At 31.1% G+C, this 17,606-nt stretch overlaps 1 protein-coding gene across 2 annotated transcripts in view; it reads left to right on the forward strand.

Annotated features, from left to right (window-relative positions):
• The first annotated feature begins 275 nt into the window (after positions 1 to 275).
• spn-A (RAD51 recombinase homolog spn-A) overlaps positions 276 to 17,606 on the forward strand; it is a 30,517-nt gene continuing 13,186 nt past the window's right edge. The window contains exons 1-5 of one of the 2 annotated variants that reach the window (XM_067269212.1): positions 276 to 372; positions 16,788 to 16,875; positions 16,954 to 17,091; positions 17,165 to 17,282; positions 17,369 to 17,460. In XM_067269212.1, the coding sequence (XP_067125313.1) occupies positions 284 to 372; positions 16,788 to 16,875; positions 16,954 to 17,091; positions 17,165 to 17,282; positions 17,369 to 17,460 (525 nt within the window). In that variant the 5' untranslated portion in view covers positions 276 to 283. The remainder of the gene's footprint in view (positions 373 to 16,787; positions 16,876 to 16,953; positions 17,092 to 17,164; positions 17,283 to 17,368; positions 17,461 to 17,606) is intronic. The other variant, XM_067269213.1, reaches the window with a different exon arrangement.

The raw sequence follows: 17,606 nt of genomic DNA on the forward strand, positions 1-17,606 counted from the left end.
TTTTCGTTTTTGATTGCGTTTTAATACGGTTCGTCAAGAGGATGTACACTAAGAAGGGATTTTTTAAAATTCCCTCCACGGGGGAAGTTTTATACATTTATAATAGATACATTTTAAGCCACGACAACGCGTGGCCGGGTCTGCTAGTTTAAAATATATTACATAAGGTTTTCGTTAATAATAATGATAATAATAATAAATACAGTATTTAAAAACATTTTCTAAATATAACTCTTTAAAAAAATAATAATAATAAATTTTAATCGAGAGGGGCGCTTTATCGATGACGTCAATTGGAGCGGGTAAGACGAAAGCGTCGAAAGTTTGTTTTCCACGATATATTTATTTTATTTTATTTATCGATTGCGTAAGGTAAGTAATGCTTAATAACGGATTAGACGTTACTTTTAGGTCGTTCCCTTGTATAAAGATTAAAGCAATTTCTATCAAAGGGCCTACAGCATTACTCATGTTCTGTAATAATATTTTGAGTCGTCGTCTTCTAAATTTTTTTTAAATGAAAATTTTAATATGGATTCGAAGGTGAGAAACCTCCAAGCACATTAATTTCCTTAACTTCATTATAAACGACAGAATAAAAGTATGGCATTTGATTTGCCTTTGCCTTTTCTTAATCAAGGAAAGAAGAAAATGGCATTTGTTCTTTCAAAACATAATTGGTTGCTTGCATTGTAATTGCCTGGAACAGGAATGTGAGGAGTCATTTGTTCTGGGTGATTCTTCGCATTCTGCTCCGTAACTCGTCTCCTGAACGATGAGCAAACTAAGGAACCATTTGGAGTAATTTTCCTACTTTTGAAACTTGCCTACCAAAATGGTAAATGATTAGCAGAATATTAATGAAAATTTAAAATAAAAGAATTGAGACATCCCAAGATGATGATTGACTGTTAATGTTCCTCTCTGTTGCGTGGTTGTATCACTTGAAGGAAGCTTTATTAAAGAAATATATAGTCCTTGTTGTATTTATTTGCTGCCTTTACATTAGTGAAAATGATGGTTTTTACAATGTGATGGTGTTATGAGACTATTACCTGTAATCGACTGCATTTCTCTATCTGTTTGGCAATGTTTTGACCCTTGAAGAAATCGGTGTCTTGTTTGGATCGGAAGAATGCCTCTGCTGCAAAATCGAACGCTTTGTCTGTGGTGAATTTTTCTCTGGAGAAAATTCTTAATAAAAATTACTCCAAAACTGGAAAATTATTGCTGGCGGATGCCAAGATGACCATAATAAATTTGGGAAAATGTTTAATGAAAATTGACAAATGTTTTTGACTTTGGAAAATTCTTTTGGGAAACAAAATAAGTCTGACTTACCGGCTACTAAGTCCTAAAAATAATTTAATATAATATAATTGTTTTGTTATATATTATATTGTTATATTATATTATAATATATTGTTATATTTTTAGGACTTAGTAGCCGGTAAGTCAGATGACAGGTACAGCTGTTTAGGACGGGAGACGGCTGTCTTCTTTTTTTAAAAAAAAAAAAAAGTCGTAGTTTGAAGGAACGATGTCTAGACAAGGTGGACAATTAAATGTGAATCATTGAACAAAGTTTTAATCTTTATTAATTTAAGTCTGCCCACTTACAACTTGTCATATTGTTGCAGATCACTGTTTGAGAAATGCTGTGTTACTGGAGTGGCATTTTTCTATTATATTAGAACTTTATCCAGGAGGAGGCATTAAAATTTACTATTCACAGTGTTGCCATAAGGAGGAACTTCCCAATAAAGTAGACCCTGCATCATCCAGAACAAAATGCATTAATTTCTTGCCATGAGCACCCAGTTTCAGTGTTAGATCTGCCATCTTTTGGCCACTGGACTCATCACATTAATCATTGATAGTGATTTGTAGGACTATTGAGAGGGAAGAACTGGGGAATTTCACAAAGACCCAGTGAAAATTTACAAAATTCAAAGCCAAATTCACTGCTAGTTTAAAATGCAAATCATACCTCAAGATCATTTTGGATTATTCGTTGGGACATAATTCCAGACTTGAGTCTCCAAAAGTGAACCAAAGTCACTGATAACGGTGATAAACGTTGGCTCACTTTTGGCTTGTTGCTTAATACATATGTAGATAAAAATCAAATGGAGAAAACACAAAAGGGGATATGGATTTTTTGTATGAAATTTTAATTTTACATGATTGATAATAATGATGATAATCTGTATGTGTGACAACCTTAAAAAATATATTCCAATTGGAATAAAGAAAATTTAGATGATGACAAAATCTGAAGATATTGATTAAACCGGGATCCCAACCCAATTGTCTTCTGACTTCCATCTTCTTTTATTGCTAATGTACTCAATAGTAATAATAATCAAATAAGTAAATCTGACGAGTGAGTATTTTATTCTATGTATGATTTTCATAGAAAAAAATCTACTTGGTGTGCAAATTTACATCCTGAACTGTCATATACAAAACCCATTGCATTAATAATTTTTAATGGACCATTTTCAATTGACCACTGAAAATGCCTTATTGACTCCTGGGTGTCAATATTAAATGTTATCTAAGGGTTAATGTTTAACTATCCAACAACTACATATTGTTACATTTCTTTGGCTCCTTTTGCATGATATAGTTTGAAACAATGACCGTGTCTAGCCACAGTGCTATAAATTGCTGTCGACCAATGATTTCTATTGAGTCATTCACATTAATAGTCATGGTGAGTTTTGTGTCACTGGAACCTCATGTGATTTTTTTGCCATATAGTCAAGGTTATGTTTATACTCTCTTTCACATGATACGATTTTTTTGCTTTGCCCATGTTCAGCATGGATTAGATAGAGTTGATGGGATAAGGCAATCTGCCTAAAGGGGGTACTTCTCAGGACTTTCTGTTAAACTGGTTTCTATTTAGGTGTTAGAAACGTGAATAAAACTCCATGTGCCCAATCTATTGGTGAGTTGCAAAACTGCAACCAGTTACCAATGTTTAATAGTTTTATCTATATATCTTATATGTAAAATTTTCTTTCGATTAAAATGGGGAATTATTTCTTTAAAAAAAAATATGGCTAATGAATTTACACACTAAAAAAATAATGTAGAAAAGACTAAAATGTCTTCATTTTCATAACATTAAATCACCAGGAAAAGGAGTCTTCCATTGCAGAGACAACCTTTTATTAGAGGCCATGTTTCTGTAAAAGCATGCAAAACAGTCTAAAAAGTTCACATGACAAGCCAACAATTAAAAAATACATGCCTTCATTTTTGTAAGAAGAAATTGTGTATTCTTTTAACTGTTGGCTTGTCACTTGCAAACTTTTTAGACCAGCGATTCTCAACCTTCTTAGTTCCGCGACCCCCCCCCCCCAAATAGTAAATATAAATAAAATTAATATTTTGCGATCCCTCACCCAAAGGAATAACAACAGTAAGCCTTACTATTACTAATTGAATTTTGACTCTAATTATAAATGTAAATTTTTAAAAATATTATATAATCACATTGCACTAATTTTATACATTAAGAAAATACCGACAGTATAAAAGATGTAATACAACTATTTCTATTATTTTATGTTGCCGCGTTTATAGCGATGGGTATGAACATGCATGTATGATGTGTTCATGCTCTTTGTAATTTGATCTCCTATAATACTCGCTGTGAGAGCATGTTTGAACATGCTTATGGATGCATTTGAACAAATCATGCTGTCACTAGTATGAAAGAGGCACTGGCGATTGCACCACTTCAGTTAAGTTTCAAATGCAAAGTGTGTGTCTGGTGCTTTTATTTTAGTGTGCAGTCAACCGTGAAACTGAATTTTTAAAAAAACTTTCTAATGCGAAATGGATAAATTTGTGAAAAAATGAAGTCAGCCATCTACATCCAGTGAATCAGTTGGTAAAAAGACAAGTTTGTACAACGACAGTTATTTAAATTATGGTTTCACCTCATTGGATGGATAGCCACAGTGCGTTGTTTTGCTCTGAAGTTCTCTTTGATGAAAGCATGAAGCCATCAAAATTAGTTTGACACCTGGAAACTAAACATCTGGCTCATAAAGACAAACCCTTTGAATTTTTCAAAAGAAAATTACATACCTTGAGAAATCAACAAACTTCTATTTGAAAGTTAAGCCATACTGATAAAAGTGTACTTGAAGCATCTTATCTTGCAGCATTAAGAGTAGTAGCTAAGATGTCCAAATCTCATACAATTGCCGAAAACCTCATATTGTCTGCTGCAATTGATATGGTCAGTGTTTTAATAGTGTGGAAGAAGCAAAAAAATTGAAAAACATTCCACTTTCTAATGACACAATATCAAGGTGAATCGATGACATGGCTGCCAATGTTTGCGATCAGATAATTCAGCAAGTGAGTTTGAGTGAATTTTTTAGTATTCAATTTGATGAATCAACAGATGTAGCAAACATGTCTGAGTTCTTATGTTCTGTGAAGTATGAATGCAATAGGAACATATCAAAGAAAATATGTTGTTTTGCAAAACAGTACCAGGTCATGCAACAGGACAATGTCTTTTTGATGTTTTTTTATGAAGCTACGAGAAATTATACTAACATAAATTGGACAAACTGTATTGCAGTATGTAGTGATGGTGCAAAGGTGATAACAGGAAAGAACAGTGGATTAATGAAAATATTAAGAGATCATCTTATACCAAGGGCGGAATGGACGCACTGCTTTCTTCACAGACATGCTCTTGTCACAAAAAAATATTCAAGAAAATCTCAATCAAATTCTGTCTGAAGCTGTAAAGTTGGTTAATTTTATTAAAAGCTGACCATTACAGAACAGACTGTTTGCTAAACTATGTGATGAAATGGGCAAAAATAAAAAAATCTCTTCTTTTCCATACAGAAGTTAGATGGTTATCACGAAGGAAAGTGTTAACCTGGGTATTGGAATTGCGAGATGAATTAATAATAATATTCCAGGATTCTCATTGTTTTTACAAGAATAATGAGTGTATGTTGTTGTTGGCTTACTTAGCTGATGTATTTTTGCATTTAAACGACTTGAATGTGAATTTACAAGGACGTGATAAAAACATTTTATTAATTAATGACAGACAAAGTTCATGCGTTCATTAAGAAGCTTGATATCTGGATTATTTGCCTTCAAAGCAAAGATTTGGATATGTTCCCACACACTTCGGATTATATTGAGAAAAATTTGAATGAACAAGACACTATTATTCACCACAATTTGGATTGCATGAAGATGCATTTGCGTGAGCTAAAAACTCAGTTGACGGAGTATTTCCTGGAAGATAAAAATGATTTCTCGAAGAGATGGGTACTGAATCCATTTAGTGAAAATATTGTTGCTGCTGCTAAATTACCAGTTGAGATTCATCCAGCTCATTGAAATGTCTGCCGACAAAATTCTACAACTGCAATTTACATCTGAAGATTTAAATACGTTTTGGCTTGCTCGTCGACATGAATATGGAAATTTAGTCACAGAAGCATTGAAAATATTAATTCCTTTTGCCATGTCTTATCTCTGTGAAAAGGGTTTTTCGTCTATGGTTGTGCTAAAAACTAAATACAGAAATCATCTTTTATCACTCGAAAACAATTTGCTTTTGTGTATTTCTAACGTAGATCCATGTATGGAGAAAATTTTAAATGAAAAACAAATGTAACCATCACATGAATTTTTCTTTACATGTGTACTTATTGTAAGTAAAATGTTTATAAGTTGATAATAAATGAATAATAAATGATTTTTTCTCATAAAATGATTTCATTATTGTTTTGCGACCTCCAGGTTGAGAAATGCTGTTTTAGACTGTTTTGCATGTTTTTGCATTGGCATAACCGCTAATAAAAGGTGGTCTCTGCAATGGAACTGTTTTTTCTAGTGATTTGACGTGATGAAAATGAAAACATCTTAGTCTTTTGTATGGAAATTTTTTAATGAGGGATTATGTTGTGGATGTTGAATTACTAATAAATTTAGTTTAAGAAAAACCTGTTTTGTAGAATATGAGTTTAGAAGAATATAAATTTCAGTTTAACAGCAAATTAGTGGAATGAATCACTCATTTTAGAATTGACATTTCTTAGAATTTAAAATATTTTACAAATGATTTAATAATTTGTCAAGTATTGATATACACACATGAAAATAATTAAAAATATATATAATTGTCCTATCCTGTCTTGTCTTATCTTATTAAATAAGGAAGAAAAGCTTTCAACAAACTTCTTTCGATATTTACCAGATGTATCTAATGAACTATTTGACTATTTTTCATTTATGTAATAAGTATAGATAGATGGCACATTTTGTCTAATCATGAACCACTTCTCCAACCAAGTATAAAAAGCAAATTGAAAATATAGAAAATATTGTATGCTTGGGTGCTGTGAATAAATATGGTTGGCTGCCATTTTTAGGTATGGTTCCTTGGTTGTGATTTTGAACAGCATCATGTGAGAGAGGTTTATTTTTGGGCAGTCTTTAATTCTAATTATTTGACCATTATAGACTGGTAAGAATGTCACAAATATATTACTATGCAATTTGATCAATCTTTAAGTTGATAATATATATATTCCTAGACTACTTTGTCTCACTATTGGACTGCCACCTATAAATTTAAAGTATAGACTGCTATAAATCAAGACAAACAAATAATAACAAATGCATTTTTGGCATTTTAGATCATTATCAGTTCTATATAAATATAACAAAATGTTAACTTATTCTAAAACTGTCTTTTTTTTAATTATTCTTTACTTCACAACTGGGTGCATAGGTAGACAGTGGCATCTTTAATATCACTCTTTATTCAGGAATATCTTACACACTGATACGTGTTTCAGGCATATGTCCCTTTACTGTCAGCTACGTAATAGAATGTGAACATGTATTTTCCATATTACAAAATTTTTTATATAATGGTAAATTACAACGTACCTTTTTCTTTAAGACATTTAACAGTGCATTGAACAGCACTTACCTTCACTGGTATTTTTTTGACTTTTTATAATTTAAAAACTCTCTTTAAATTTTCTATTGTACCAATTTTTTTCTTTGTGTAAAATCCTTACTTTTTCTTTGTTACTATTGCAATTATTTATTGTGTAATGATTGTAAAAGACTTAGTTTACTCTTCTATATTTTAAGTTGGTGACATGTTCTTTAACTCTTTCTCCTACTTTCCTTTTTGTTTCTTCTATGTATCTTTTGGGTTTTCATAAGTACGTGGTATGGAATAAACCACATTTGTTGTGCTATATATATCTTCTATCTTATTACTTTGTTGAAGCTTTATTTTTTGTATTCTCTTTTGCAATTTTTTGTAGGTTAGAGGTAGTTTTATACTTACTTTGTCAAAATCTTTTATTTATTTCTTCAAAAAACATTTAATATAAGGGAAAGCTACACATTTTATTTTGGCATTTTTGTTTTATTGTTTGTTCTGTTAATGTTTATTATTAATTCTACTTTCCCATTTTTGTATTATTCTATTGGGGTAACCATTTAACTTAAATTTTTCTCTTAATTCTTTTATACACTTATTTTTATTCTGCTTTGTACTTGTTCTATTTATAACTTTTTTATATTCCATACTAAATATGTTTTCTTTTATATATAATGGAGTATTTGAATTATAATTTATAACTTTTTGGATTACACCTGGCTTTTTATATGTTTAAATTCCAACTTCTCTTTTCTTCATGTAATTATTGTATCAAGATAGTTTATTCTGCTATTGGTTTCATTTTTTATTTTAAATTTTATTTCATTATTTAGTTTATTTATTTTATCTTCTATTTCTTCTATCATTTGATCATATAATTATGTCATCAATGAATTTTTTTATAGAATTTTATACCTGTAATATCATTGATTTCTTGGTCTATGTATATCATGACTAGCTCTGCCAATTTTGGTCCTCTAACAAACCCAATTCTAATTCCTGTTTGCTGTGTATAAAATTTTTCATTTGTAATGAAATAATTACTTCTGTAGGCCAATTCTATTAGATCTATTTCTTCTTTCGGTACTTCAATTTTTCTTAATGTATCTTGTATTAGTTTCCAGGTTATTGAGGGGTACATATCTACTGTGTCTAAACTAGCTATTTTAAAATTTTTATTTATTTTCATATTTTTCATTTTTTTTATAAGTTCATCTGCTTTTAATTATATATGTAGAATTTTTTTGTAATTTTTGTTTTAGAAATTTTTAAAACTATATAAGACAAGAGTGTTTAAAATCAACAATAAGTCTTACTTGTTCTCCTGGTTTTTGTGTTTTTAAATGTTCAGTTTTGGGGTTCTACTGTTTATATCTAATATGAATTGTTTTTCTTTTTTTTTATTTTATTCATCTTAAACTGTTTATTTACCTTGTTTTTAAGTTCTGTATAGATGACATCTTTTGGGTCTATAGGTAATACTTCAAATTTGTTACTATTAACTATTTCAAATTTCTTAGTTTGAACCCACTGTTTATGTATTATAATGATTTGTTTTGATTTATCTGTCTTTATAATTTCTACATCATTTTTTTAAGGTTTTTAATTTTTCCATTTTAACCTTACATTTGATATATGATTTCTCTGTAATCCTTTTCTATCCTTTTATATTTTTTACATATTTTTTTAACTTATTACTAATTTCAATGTTTGTTTCATTTATTATTTTTTTTCTGGTATTTTTATATTGTTTCACACATGATTTAAGTGTGGTATTATGTCCAATGTGTTCCATTGGTTTGGATCATTGAAATGTAGGCCATCATGAAGAGTTCTTATGAGTTCTTCTGGAATCTCTGTATCAGTTTTGTTTAATACTAAATTTTCTTTCTGTTTTTTAACTTCTGTGAATTCTGGGTAATCAAACTTTTTATTTAGCTTTTTATATTTATTATATTTATATTTTTTCTAATCTCTTCTGTTCTAGTTCTAATTATAAAGGGAAGAAAAAATTATGAGGGATAGGCACACAGTATACAAATTCATTTGTACGGTATGATATGACAAGGTAATCGCATAAATTAGAAGCTAGGTAAAAGAAAAATGCAAAAATTCAGTAAAAAATGTAATATAAATGTAAGTAAAAGTTACAATGTACAATAGATAAATATAAAAAAGAATATTTTATTATCTAAATGTTTTTAGAAAAAAAAAATTTTAAACATGTGAATGAGATTAAGAAAAACTGGTGAAAACCATCACCAACCAGTGAAGGCTAAGTGCTGTTCGGCACACTGTCAGGAAATTTTAATTGTAAATATATGTATTTTTTTTAAAAAATGCATATTAGTTAGCACCTCTTTACTAAGTGTCTTAAAGAAAAGGGTATGTTGTAATTTACCATTATATAGAAAATTTTGTAATATGGAAAATGTTCTTATTCTATTATACAGCCAATGGAAGAGGGCATATGCCCAAAACATGTATTGGTGTGTAAGATATTTTTGAATAAAGTGATGCTAAAGATGCCCAGTGTGTATCTACACACCCAATTGCAAAGTAAAGAATAACAAAATGTATTACATAAATTTCAAACTGTTTTATTGAGAAAGTAACAGTTAGAAAAATAGTTTTGAAGTTTCATGCAATGCAGATAAACAGAATGACTTTAAGTAGGCATCTTTCATCATAAAACATTGAAGTCACACTATAAGCTTTTTTGTCTGGAACATTAAAAACGATGTTCAAGAAGCAATGCTAATAAATTAACATTCCTCAGTTAACGATGCATGTGTTGCATAAATGTTTACAATTTCATGTCTATAAAATTCAAGTTTTTGTGGTTTCTATTCTTTAACCATCAAGCATTTTACATATTTGTTTGTTGTATTCTTTAAGAGAATTTGTCACTCGTGTTTTTTTTGTATCCTCCAAGGCAATGGAGGTTCTCCCCCTTGATATGGGATGTTCATACAGGTTTGTTTATGTGCAGACCCTTTGGCAAAGTAGCTGTTAAGGGCCAGTTCTCCCGGTTTTGGGCTGTTTTTTGTACATACGGTTCTCTTTTGTGTAATGGTGTAAATCAATATTTATTCCAATTCATAAAAAAGGTGCACCAACAGATTGTAGCAATTACAGAACTATTAGTCTAATCAATCATGCCAGTAAAGTAATGCTCCAAATAATTAATAACTATTTGAAACCCTTCCATATTACCTGAAATAGTTGAAGAACAGATGGGGTTTATTCCTGGTAAAGGAACCCGTGAACAAATCTTGAACGTCTGACAAATTATCAAAAATGCCTACGAATTTAATGTCAAAGCTTACCTTTGTTTTGAAGACTATGCTAAAGCCTTTGTGTAAAATGGCAGAAATTATGGCTTGCTCTTCAGAAAATGGGAGTCCCACATTGTCATATCTCAATGATCAGAAATTTATAGGAGAACAACTTTGTAAGAGTAAGAGTTAACAAAACTATGTATAATTCATTTACAACTGAAGTTGGTGTAAGACAAGGATGTATTCTCTCCCTTTTACTTTTTAATGCTTAATCTGAAATAATAACGAGAAGGGTATTAGATGATTGGGATGGAGGCATTTCCATTGGGAGCCGAAAAGTTAACAACCTGAGGTATGCTGATGATACTCTTATTCTAGCATCCAATGAATCAGAACTTGAATATATTATGGAAAGACTTGAAACTGTGAGCAGGGAATATGGATTACTAATTAACAGAAATAAAACGAAAGTCATGATAATCGATCGTTCCTTGACATAGATCAAGGAAATTGCAGACTATAAGGTAGTTAATGAAATTGTTTACCTTGGTTCACTTCTCACAAGTAAAGGAGGGTGTGATAATGAAATAAAACACAGAATTTGCCTTGCTCACAATGCAACCTCTAAATTGTATAGAATTTGGAAAGATTCTGCAATTTCTAAGTTTAATAAACTAAAGCTTTAAGAACACTAATTTTTCCGATTGCTATGTATTCTGCAGAAATCTGGACCATAACTGCCACTCCACGAAGGAAACTTGATTCCTTTGGGATGCAGACATATAGAAGATTGCTAAGAATCTCGTGGACAGAGCACCAAACAAATTATTCCATCCTAAATCAACTGAAAATCACAGCATGCCTTACCACTATAATCTACCAATCCTACCTTTGCTTTTTGTGACATCTTTCCAGACACAAAAATGGATTTAAGAAACAAATTCCAGAAGGGAAGACTAATGGCAAATGCCCTAGAGGCAGTGGTGTAGCGAACATAACTGGCACCCGACACTTTATTGGCACCCCTCTCTCCCTCCAGAAACACATATAGTTTGTCTTGGAGACCATTTGGGCACCCCTCTGCAAGTGGTGCCCAGTGCATGATACACCCCCTTGCACCCCCCTCACTACGCTACTGCCTAGAGGCAGATGTTGGAATAGGTGGGCAGACTAAGAAATGGCAATTACAGGACATACAACACATGAAGCCAATCCAGATAGCCCAACACTGTGAAAAATGGAAGGAAGCAATTAAAGCCGTCAATTCATAATATCACCACACCCTTTGAAAGGGCAAGGGACCAAGAAGTATCCAGTATTAAATATTTTAATTTCAAGTTTACCAATTTTGAAAAATTATATATTTCTACACTATTAATGAATATAAAAATGCAGATAATTTGTAAATTAAAATGATTGAGTGAATGAAAATTACCCTAGAACTAGTAAAATTACCATTTTCCTAGGCTACTCACTTAATATTCAATAGACTTGGTTATCCAGGCTGAATGGAAAAAATGCTCCTCCCGGTTAACCTAGCACTGTTTAAATTGTATGTTTAGTAAATGAAATCATTTTAAATTTTAAAAGAGAACAGTGCATACAACTACCTCAGAGTTGTAATAAACTGGACACTGGCTTAGTATAGTGTTTCCCAAACCGTGCAATGCCATAATGTTGTAAATGCCAAAAAGCAAACTTTTCAGGAGAGAGAAAAAACACTTTTTCTAATGAACAAACTTTAATCAAATGCTATAAAAATTATTTTAACAATTTACACTTTGGAATAAAACATTGGGTTTAATTTCAAACACCTAAGTATGATGGTAAGGAAACAAAAAAAGTTTAAAAACAGGGTTAGAGCCATAACGTTGTAAATGCTAAAATTGTGCAAGTGCATAAAGTTGTAAATGCCAAAAATAATTGCAATCATAAAATTAATGTTTCTACAGCTGAAAAACAGTTTTGAATACCAAAAACTTACATTTAATTATTAAACAATTTACAAATTCAATATCAATTTTAACATTAAAAACTGGCAATAATCTATTAGTGACTGCTTCCTGGTTTCAACAATGTTGGGCCCACAGTTTTGGTACTTGAACTGGGCTGTAATCTTTATCAATTGTAATATAATTATGATAAATAAAGGAAAATATAAACAATAAGGTAATAAACAATAATTTAGTGTAATAAAAGTTAAAATGTATTTAAAAACTTCAAATTTGAAAGATTAATGGAAGTCCGAATATCATTTTGAAATATCAAATAATAAGGTGATACAGGTTAACTATTAATAAACTGGGATTCAGTTATCCAGTTCTGCATAAAAAATTCACTGCGTTACAAACTGGAATAACAAAATGATGTAAATGTAAACTGTAACATTTTACGTGCCAAAAGTCACGTGACTTGCACTTTGGCACTTAAAACGTTATGGCTTGCACATAAATTCATCTTCAAAATATAGCCACTTAGAGCGCCACTATCGCCACAATATTTTTTTGTAGGAAAAAACATTGCATTTAAAATTCATTTCTTCAATAAAATGTATTTTGAGAAAAATGGCATTTACAACCTTATGGCATTGCATGCTTCATATATTTGTTTTCCTTGTCTTCCACCATCCCTCTCACCCTTTGCTTTCCAGCACCCCTTGAGTCTTCTACCATTCTCAAGGGAGTGGATGTATCTATTTTGGGAATTGCTGGCTTAGTGTGTCATTCCCTTTGTATTGACTTGACTCGTTTGTAGGCATTCTTAGCATCATTGTTAATGCAATTGCAGATTAATCATGAGTCTATTATATATTAATTTTAACACTAGTACATTGACTACAGATGAACAAAATGTAGCATTGGAAAAGTCAATTCTCATCTAGTAATAATAAGATTGACAGTTTCTTACATAGTGACAGATAATTACATTACAGCAATGTTAGGTAAATTGAAAATACAGAGTGATTATAAGTAAAGTTTTGTTTTCACAATGGTCTGAAATAAGAACTACTGATCAGATTGACTTGTCATTTTGCATGAATATCCATGAGGCAATGGAATTTTATTTGGTGAAGAAAAAATTTAGTTCAAAAATTTACCATGAGGTGTACTGGTGGTATCAAAAGATGCAAATTACTTATACGTGACATCACAAATGTAATATCATGAACACCAGTGAAGCAGGTATTTTGGAAATGACAGACTAATCAGTCACCATTTTCTGGTAATGTGGCTGGCACATTCACCAGACCTGAACCCAGGTGATTTCTGACTTTGAGGACATCTAAAGAACGTTGTGTTTAATGGATAGACTATAGATTTAACAACTGAAAGCTGGCATCACACATCATCTCTGCAGAAACACACAGATCTGTTGTTGAACATTCTATTTTGTGATTTCAGCTTGTATCAGAATGGAAAGGACATCATATTGAATATTTTTTAATGTCATTTGCAAATGTTTTTTACTTTTGTATTGCACTATAATAAAGCATGAATTGTACCCTAGTGGCAAATATTTAAACTAAATTTTTTCTTCAAACAAAATCCCATTACTTTACAGATGTTTAAACAAAATGTCAAGTCATTTTGACCAATGGTTTTTATTTCAGACCATTGTGAAAGCAGAACTTTAATTATAATCACCCTGTACATCTCTTGCTACAATCTTAAATTTAGAATATTTCTGTGGTCACTGATCTGAACATAACAACAGGATATCCAAGTAATTCCGAATTGTAAGTGAGTGCATTTGGTACAGAGACAACTTTCCAGTTACATAAATTTCATTCCAATTTATTGTAACTTAAAAATATAGCTTACAACAACAATATTCTTTGATCTGTCGGCAGTAACTAAATCTTCAGGTGTCTTTTCTTACTGAGAGAGAGAGTCCTAAGAAAGAGGTTCCTCAGTGTTCTTTTGGGAGTCGATGACTCCATTGACTGTAAGGAAGTCTGTAGAAGAGATGTTTAATCCTGTTTTGAGTTGGGGTGAAGATAATTATTCCAAGAAAGGTGTGGCACAATAGGAAGCAATAGAGAGAAGCTCTCCATGTTTTTGAAATTCTGATTTTTATAACTTTCGGGTCTCAGATCGACCACTTCAATTAGTTGTTTCTACACATATCTGCTTTCTAATTGGTTGTCACTCGTTACTAAGTGTAACGAGATCGGAACCTAGATCTCTGGATGAATCAAAATCATCTGTCCATTCGATCCCAATCGAAGGTGGTTGATCTTAGAACCACCTTCTATTATTCTATTGTTAAAATATGAGAAGTATTTTTTTTTCTTTTTGTTAGATTGAATATTTCCTTGTATGGTCATGATATTTCCACATCTTTTTATCACTGTCTTACATAATTAAAACAAAATTCCTTTATAATTTCATGTAATAATAATAATAATCGGTTTATTAACATAATAGGCAGTCGCCTGTTACAAGGAGGTACATGACGTTTAATATAAGATAGAAAACAGACATTCAATTACAAAGATCAAACATCTCTACAATTTATGAAATCACATATGGTATTTAAGATTTAATTATAAGAAATTATAATTATTAAGAATTATAATTTCATGTAGTTCAGGGGCGTTTTTGGATCCTCACCTTTCTCTCTGTACTGTATTACACATTAAAATTGGATGATGCTAAAAAAGAGTTTGCAATGTGAATAATATTGCATTCATTCATGAGAATTATGTTACAATTTTCACTAGTGACATGGTTATGGTAAATACTCTTAAATAGATGATGCCCATTAAAATACTTGATACATAATTATATAATTGTATTAAATTTAATTAATTTACAGATAGTCATATTTTGCTAATATAGTTAGGTTCCAGACCACTGCCATAAAGCAAATTGCAGGCTTTTTTTCCAGTTACCAGTGTCTAAAAACATTAAAACTACTTTTTATAGAGGATATTATACATATTCAAACCAATTTTAAGTGTAATAGCTCTAATTCTGAAAAAAGAAACAAAATTAAAAGTAATAAAGGAAAATTTTAAATTCTCTTAATAACTAGGGAAGTGCCAAAAATAGTAAACGTTAATAAAATTATATTGGATTGATTCAATACTTGGGTGATCTGCCAAGGAGGGTGTCTCCCGAGAGGATTTTTGGTGGGAAATTGGCTTTCGTTTTGGTGTTAGAAAGGTTCCAAATGAGCAATCTGTTGGTCATGTACAAAACCTTGATAGACTACCAGTGTTCAATGTTTTTATCAACTTGGCAACTGGTGGGCTGATTATATTTGAAAAGGGCCATATTAGCAAAGTGACTTAAAGATAGATATACCCATAATGTATTTTTGTAAAATCATTTGTTAATCTATATACAGGGTGGGGCATAATGGAGTCCCACATTTACAAGGACAATTTTAAAACAACAGTACAAGAATATGGAAAAAAACTTTTTATTTATTCAAAGTAAGAAAGTTATTTTTGGTTAGGTTTTAAAAATGGTGTCGTCCAATTGTTGGCTTTCACAGGCGATGCACATTTGGAGCTGTTCCTTAAAGTTTTTCTTCAACTTTCACTGGCATATCTGGAGAAATTTTGGTGATTTCCTAATGAATGGCCTCCTTGAGTTCTTGTAGGGTTCTCTCCTTGAGATACCCCCATAAGAAAAAGTCACAGGAGCTCAAATCAGGGGAGCAAGGGGGCCATTCAACGGCTTCTCATAAAGAGATTAGTCGACCAGGAAACATCTCTGTCAAAATTGCGTGAGAATGACTGTTTGTATGGACTGGCTCTATCCTGTTGAAACCAAAAGCCACTTGTATCGTATTCTTTCATTTTTGGGCACAAAAAATTCTCCAGCATGTCGCATTATCAGTTAGAAGTAACAATGACGCCATCCTCTTCAAAAAAAAAAGGCCCCATGATGCTGACAGAGGACAAAGCACACCAAACGGTGACTTTCAGGCTGTGAAGAGGTTGTCCATGGAGTTCTTGGGGTTTCCAGCAGCCCAATAATGAAAATTCTGTTTGTTCACTGTGCCAGACACATATGAAAATGCACTTCGTTGCTACTCCACACAATACCTCTAGGAGGCACAGCTGTAAAGATTTAATGACATTATTTTTAAAACCTAACCAAAAATAACTTTCTTACATGAATAAATAAAAAGTTTTTTCCATATTATTGTACCATTTTTTTTTTAAATTTACCTCGTAAATGTGGTACTCCATTATGACCCACCCTGTATATAAAGTGAAGCAGTGCAGACTGTACCATACATTTGTTAATCAATTTATACTATGTGATTAAACATTTCATTCATCTGAACTAAATTAAAATAAATAATTAATCTTGCTATTTACATTTATGATTTTAATACATTATTATTTGTAAATATTAAATTTCAGATTTGCAAAATACCAAGTAACTTGTATTAGTAGGCTGCGTGCAGTTAATTTGCAATTACATTTATGCACATTTTTTTTTTTAATCTTTGTTTCTTTGAAAATACAGTTTCTAATGCATTTAAGGTCTTTATTAATACAATTTTTTAATGCATATTTGTAGATATTTTTGTTCAAAAATGGCCATGCAGCAAGAAGTCGACATTGATGAATGTGACGAATTTGGACCTCAGAAAATTCAGAAATTGGAAGTATGGTCTCGTTTGAAGAAAAAAATATATATGTAATATTTATAAAAAGATTTGTAAAGTTTTATTTATAAAATTTAGGGAAATGGTATTAATGCCTTGGATATTAAGAAATTAGAAACAGCTGGCTTTCATACCGTAGAAGCGGTCGCATTTGCACCAAAAAAACAACTGATTAGCATAAAGGGAATCAGCGAAGTAAAGGCAGATAAAATATTGGTATGTGGTTTGCTCATCATTGTCATTTAAACAAATAATTTTGTTTCTTATAATATATTTTGATTGTTCTTAGATGGAGGCCATGAAAATGGTTCCGATGGGATTTACTACGGCCACGGAATTTCATCAGAAAAGATCAGAAATTATTCAAATCACTACAGGATCTAAAGAATTAGATAAGTTATTAGGAGGTAATACTAACATTTATTTATGTTTTTAATGCATTTTTTTAATTAAATTAGTGACTTGAAATTTTATATGTAATCTTTTTGAATAGGTGGCATCGAAACTGGTTCTATAACAGAAATATTTGGTGAATTTCGGACAGGAAAAACTCAATTGTGTCATACACTTGCGGTTACTTGTCAGGTATGCTTTGTGTTCCTTCAAAATGACATAAATTTTTGCTTATTTTTAGTTATTTGTTCCAAATCTATCAATCATACTTAACCTTTTCACTGTCACTTGATATTTCATCATTTTAGTGATGTGCAAAAATCAGCACTTGACAATAC

Source organism: Centruroides vittatus, unplaced genomic scaffold (genome assembly GCF_030686945.1).
Source record: "Centruroides vittatus isolate TY-2023 unplaced genomic scaffold, ASM3068694v2 contig_347, whole genome shotgun sequence".
Taxonomy (NCBI): domain Eukaryota; kingdom Metazoa; phylum Arthropoda; class Arachnida; order Scorpiones; family Buthidae; genus Centruroides; species Centruroides vittatus.